At 41.3% G+C, this 4,992-nt stretch overlaps 2 protein-coding genes across 2 annotated transcripts in view; one reads left to right on the forward strand and one right to left on the reverse strand.

The window, feature by feature from the left end:
- Positions 1 to 3,686, forward strand: part of AGXT2 (alanine--glyoxylate aminotransferase 2) — a 19,278-nt gene extending 15,592 nt beyond the window's left edge. The window contains exons 12-14 of the mRNA XM_019518272.1: positions 554 to 703; positions 1,044 to 1,142; positions 2,212 to 3,686. Of these exons, the coding sequence (XP_019373817.1) occupies positions 554 to 703; positions 1,044 to 1,142; positions 2,212 to 2,322 (360 nt within the window). The 3' untranslated portion in view covers positions 2,323 to 3,686. The remainder of the gene's footprint in view (positions 1 to 553; positions 704 to 1,043; positions 1,143 to 2,211) is intronic.
- A 276-nt stretch (positions 3,687 to 3,962) lies between these two features.
- Positions 3,963 to 4,992, reverse strand: part of DNAJC21 (DnaJ heat shock protein family (Hsp40) member C21) — a 58,535-nt gene continuing 57,505 nt past the window's right edge. Inside the window, exon 13 of the mRNA XM_019518273.1 lies at positions 3,963 to 4,437. Coding sequence (XP_019373818.1) covers positions 4,273 to 4,437 — 165 coding nt within the window. The 3' untranslated portion in view covers positions 3,963 to 4,272. The remainder of the gene's footprint in view (positions 4,438 to 4,992) is intronic.

Raw genomic sequence — 4,992 nt, forward strand, 5'->3', positions numbered from 1 at the left:
CCCATCTGTTTCATAAAGCAAATTTTCAATGTATAAAGTGGTCGATGTATGTCAATAATTAAATACAGTTATAGTTTGTGTTAGAAGCTGGGGGAAGCTAGAAATAAGACAAATTCATTTTAATTCACTCTTACTATTAAAGATTTCTGTATATACTTTAAATGTAAGTGCTTGCCAGGAAGCTTTAGAAAGCAGAATAGACTTATGCTGTAAGTACATACATAGCTTGATGCTGATATGACATGAGAAAGGAGAGTTGAACTGTACTAGAAGACTTACAATGATCAAAATTCATGTATAAAGCTCACACTGACTGACTTAGGTAAATAAATAATGGGGAAAAAAAGCAGCAGTGTACGTTTGACAAGTGCAGATTGCCATTCCAGTATTTTCTAGCATACTAGTGGAGGTAAAACTTTGCATTATTAGCCTGCTGTGTCTTTGCTAAGGGAAATAGAGATGGCTGTTACACATTCGGTGCAGGTGTGTAAGGCAATCCAATTTTAAAGTTAATCCTTTTTCTTCAACCTGGATGTCTGTCATTTCTAACCAGGCCATTTTAGAAGATGGTCTACAAAAGAACAGTGAAGAAGTGGGGACTTACATGCTGTTGGAGTTAGCCAAAGTGCAGGATAAGTTTGAGATCATTGGAGACGTCCGTGGCAAAGGGCTCATGATTGGAATAGAAATGGTGAAGGACAAGGTCAGTAACAACAAGGCTCATGCCCTGTGATTTATAACAGTGCTAAAGCTCTACCTTCATGGGCCACGTGGCCACAAGAAACTGTTCCTCTTAAAAAGAATCCATAGAACAGGTGACGTTACACTTACTATAAGTGAGTTAGAAGATTCAAAGTCCCAAAATGCTTCACTGATTTTTAATACACTGCAAAACAGCACTTGTGTGTTTGTTTGAAATTGGGTAATTGCATCCTGAAAGATAGACAAGTAAGCTTTTCACTGGGGTTGGTCAATGCAACACTAGTGCCTCATGGATTTAATCTACTCAAATAACATAAAAGCTAAATGGTCTCTCTTCACAGGATGGTCGTCAGCCTCTTCCCATTGAAGAGATAGGTGAGATCTGGGAAGACTGCAAAGACATGGGAGTATTGATTGGCAAAGGAGGAATTTATGGTCAGGTACAGGAGCCTCTAATGTACAACTGGAGAGCTTAAAAGTTATGATATAATCGAAGTCATGCTGTAGTCCATGTGTGAGTAGCAGCAGGTACATTAGGCTTTACCGAGTGGAATTGCAAGTATAGGAATGATTTAGGATTGGACCCAAAACAAGGGAATTGGAAGCTGAGCATTGCAGTGTTTAAAACTTTAGCCACCACCTCCCAGTCAGACTCCTGAACCCTGACTTAGACTGGGACAGGAACCAAAATAATTAGCCCACTGAGCCCTCCAACAGGAAACTGCTGAGAAGCATGTCATGAATCCTACCTTTCCCTAGGGCTTATATGCCTTACTCAGCATTTCACTGCACTTGGCCTAGGCACCTTTAGAGAAATGGAGCCAGGGTTACTTTTTCCAAATGATAGATGTGCTGCTGCTATTACCCCTATTAACCCAGTGGTTAGGAGTATTTATGTAGGTTGTGGGAGATCTAAGTTCAATTCTTCCTTAGCCTGTTGGGACTCAAATCGACCTCCCAGAGAGTGCCCTAAATACCACACTAAGGTATTAGTAAGGCACTGGTGCCCCCATATTTCTGGTCAAGCCCAGCGTTTGTACTTCAAGTCAGGCTACGAGACTGAATTGCTCAGGAGACTTAAGGGAAGATTCAGTTTGGGATGTGGTACAAATTGATGTTGGCTGCTTATAGAGGGGGGAGCATCTTGAGATATAAACTTCATTTTCTGCTGTTTAGTTGCATCTCAGAACACTTCAGAATAGAAACAGGAATTTCTACTAAACTCATGTGTTACACAATGTTTCCCCCATTAGACCAAATACATTTTGCATTAACCACCATACCCATCTTGTGCCTGTACTCTTAAATCAGCCTTAAAAGTGAAAGACTAAATGAAATTAATTTATTTTGCATGTCATTCAAGCTACCCTTAAGCTTGAATGGATATTATTATTACTGGTAATCTGTAAGAAGACTGGCATGTTACTTATTCCTGATTATATTGGGATGCAGGGGTAGTTTTACTGGGTGACTGTGCATCAAATGTTCATCAAACCTTTCTCTCTTCAGACCTTCAGAATTAAACCACCAATGTGCATCACTAAAAAAGATGCAGACTTTGCATTGGAAGTATTTCATGCTGCACTAATGAGACACATGGAAAGAAAAGCTGCAAAATAGACCCTAAACAGTTCCCTTGCCTCAGATGAAGCTCAGGTATTTAATGCGCGCATAATCAATACTCTGGAATAGTCCTCTAACTATAATGCAATCTGCAGGAAAGTCATTGGATGAAGAAAATCAGACCTTATTTTACTGAGCACTTTGTGAATTTAAATGATTTTGGAAGATTCCTTAATTTGGTGGCTGAACAAGAACTCACTTACTCTAATGTCCTGTATCACAAGAGCAGTTTTGCCTATTGTGAACACACAAAGCCAAATGAGTTATTAATTAGTGCCTTCCCAGTCAACTGGGAGTAGAGTACCTGCAAGACTAATCTCTCATCCCAGCTTTGGCAGGAAACCACTGACTCACACTTCATACTATCAGTACTGGGCAGGAAGTTCTCAGGCGGAGCCTGTCTGTAGTTAACAGTGCTGGCTGTCAAGCATCTTTAAATTTAAAGTTCAAGCTGTGGCGATTCCCCCTCCAATCCAACTTTAATCCTGGCGACTCAGCTCAGAAGGAGCTGATGGAATTCTGGCTGCAACGTTGATTGACTTGGAGTTGACATGCAGAGATTTACTTTTCACAGTGACATTGCTGAGTAACTAATGACTTCATTGAATTTTAAGCTCTCTTGCTTTTAGATAGACTTCCTAGTAGATTTTAGCATTTAAATTTTGTTCCTAGAACAGATATGCTTCTACACCAGCAAACTAAAAGTGATTACCCTTCCATTTCAATGAAAAGCCCCGTTTGGCTGTGTGGCTGCGAAGTGAAGAAATGGTAACAAGTCCTTGTTTTCCCATTCAAGGAGACGAGATATGCTCAGCGTGGTAAGGCAGCATTACACAACAAACCATTTAACTCCTATAATGATACTTATCAAGAGCCTAATTTTCCTTTATGTAGTAGGAAATAGCTGTAGCAGTGAAACAGAGGCAGAACAGAGCATACTCACGTTCTACCACGAGCCTTTGCTATTGGGTTGTAGGGCGCAGTTTCTGTGAAACCCTCTGAGAAGATGAAGCTCTTGCCAAGTAGCCACATATGACACCTACCTCAGAACTTGCCCCTGAACGCTCTCTCTCACAGCCGTCTCCCCTCTACTCTCACTGGCAGCGGCTCTCTGGGTTGTGTCGGCACCCCTGCTTCACTTAGCCAGGACAACCATCCACAGCCGGTGAAACAAAGTGCTGTGCTCCCCTGTACAAACATGGTTAAGGAGTTCAATAGTGTTTGCCATGGAGTACCTATTGCAAGACTTCTACTAAACATCCTGCCTACCGCCCAAGGATGCTGCGTTTGCAAGTTACACTTTCCGAATGTTAGCCCCCACACAAAAACTTTTGGTCCAATAAAGGCATCATACTGACCTTGTGTGTTGCATTTCTTTGTAACTCTGCCTTTTATAGTTTAGAGATGAACTAGCCATAAAGAGAAGTTGGGTCTTTTCCCACAAGCAGCTCTTTAATTTATATTTCAAGGCAAATAAAGGAGCACAGCAAGATTTGAACTGTGCCAAGATACAGGCCAGTTTGGGCTCTCTCATATTTGTAGAGTGGTCTAAAAGAAGCAGATAATTAAAGACAGTTCATTTGCTTCCCATCTCATCATATTCATGAAATGAGCTCTGTAAAATAAAGAGCGCAATAGAAGTGTTAAAATAATTTATTTCTTCCCCCTGTACATTTTTTAGTGATAGAGTCCAACAAATATTCAGGAACAGCAGCCTGTAGATGTCAGCTTCTCAAGACTTTAAAGCCACTGGGACAGCCTCTGAAAATTCAGTTAAATGTTGGTAAAAAAAATAAACACCACTTTCTGCACAGGATAAAAATGCTTTTCCATTCTGCAAGTTTAGCCGGGCCCTTTAATTCAGATTACAGGACACAATGCCTTTTGGTTCTGAACGGGTTTTGCGAGTATCCGTGTTTGACTGTCCAAAGATTGCCAGCCAAAGTCCTATCTGTTTTTACGTTTTTCTTTTTTGCTTCTGGCATTCACAGCTCCATTCAGAGTTGGTGCTTGCACTGCTTTTGCGTGGCCTGTGGCCTTTAAGTGTTCAAACAGCTTATTCCGAGACTGAAATTCACAATTGCAGGTTACACAGTGGATGGGAACTTCATTCTAATATATATATAAAAAAAAAAGTGTCATGTCAGTATATACTGAAGAGTAGAGGGTAGTATTTTATCATTTTAAGCATTTTATATGCACCAGGCTTTTAAACAGAAAAAAAGATAAATATTTAACAAATAGTTTGGTTCTGAACTACATTACTCATTCCAGTCAGAAGGGGGAATTGTACCATGGAGCACTATCCTAAAGTCACTTCACAGGGGCTCTGCTCTGCGTCCTAGTGCCTGAAAGAAACTTGTACAGTGCAAGGTACAATGTACAATGCTGAGAATAGGGGGCCAGTGCACACATCCTCAGGAGGCCTCAAATGCTCCTACACAAACGCTCATAGTATGGGAAACAAGCAGGAGGAACTTACCCTCCTGGTAGCCGACACCAACCCAGACATAGCAGCCCTCACTGAAACGTGGTGGGACCCAACGCACGACTGGGCAGTGGATATCAAGGGCTATAGGTTGTACAGGAGGGACAGGACAGGGAGGAAAGGCGGGGGTGTGGTGCTCTACATTAAGGAGGAATACACATCCTCACCAGGTAGCACAG

Source organism: Gavialis gangeticus, unplaced genomic scaffold, assembly GCF_001723915.1.
Source record: "Gavialis gangeticus isolate Ggan-Ray unplaced genomic scaffold, GavGan_comp1, whole genome shotgun sequence".
In the NCBI taxonomy this organism is placed as follows: Eukaryota; Metazoa; Chordata; order Crocodylia; family Gavialidae; genus Gavialis; species Gavialis gangeticus.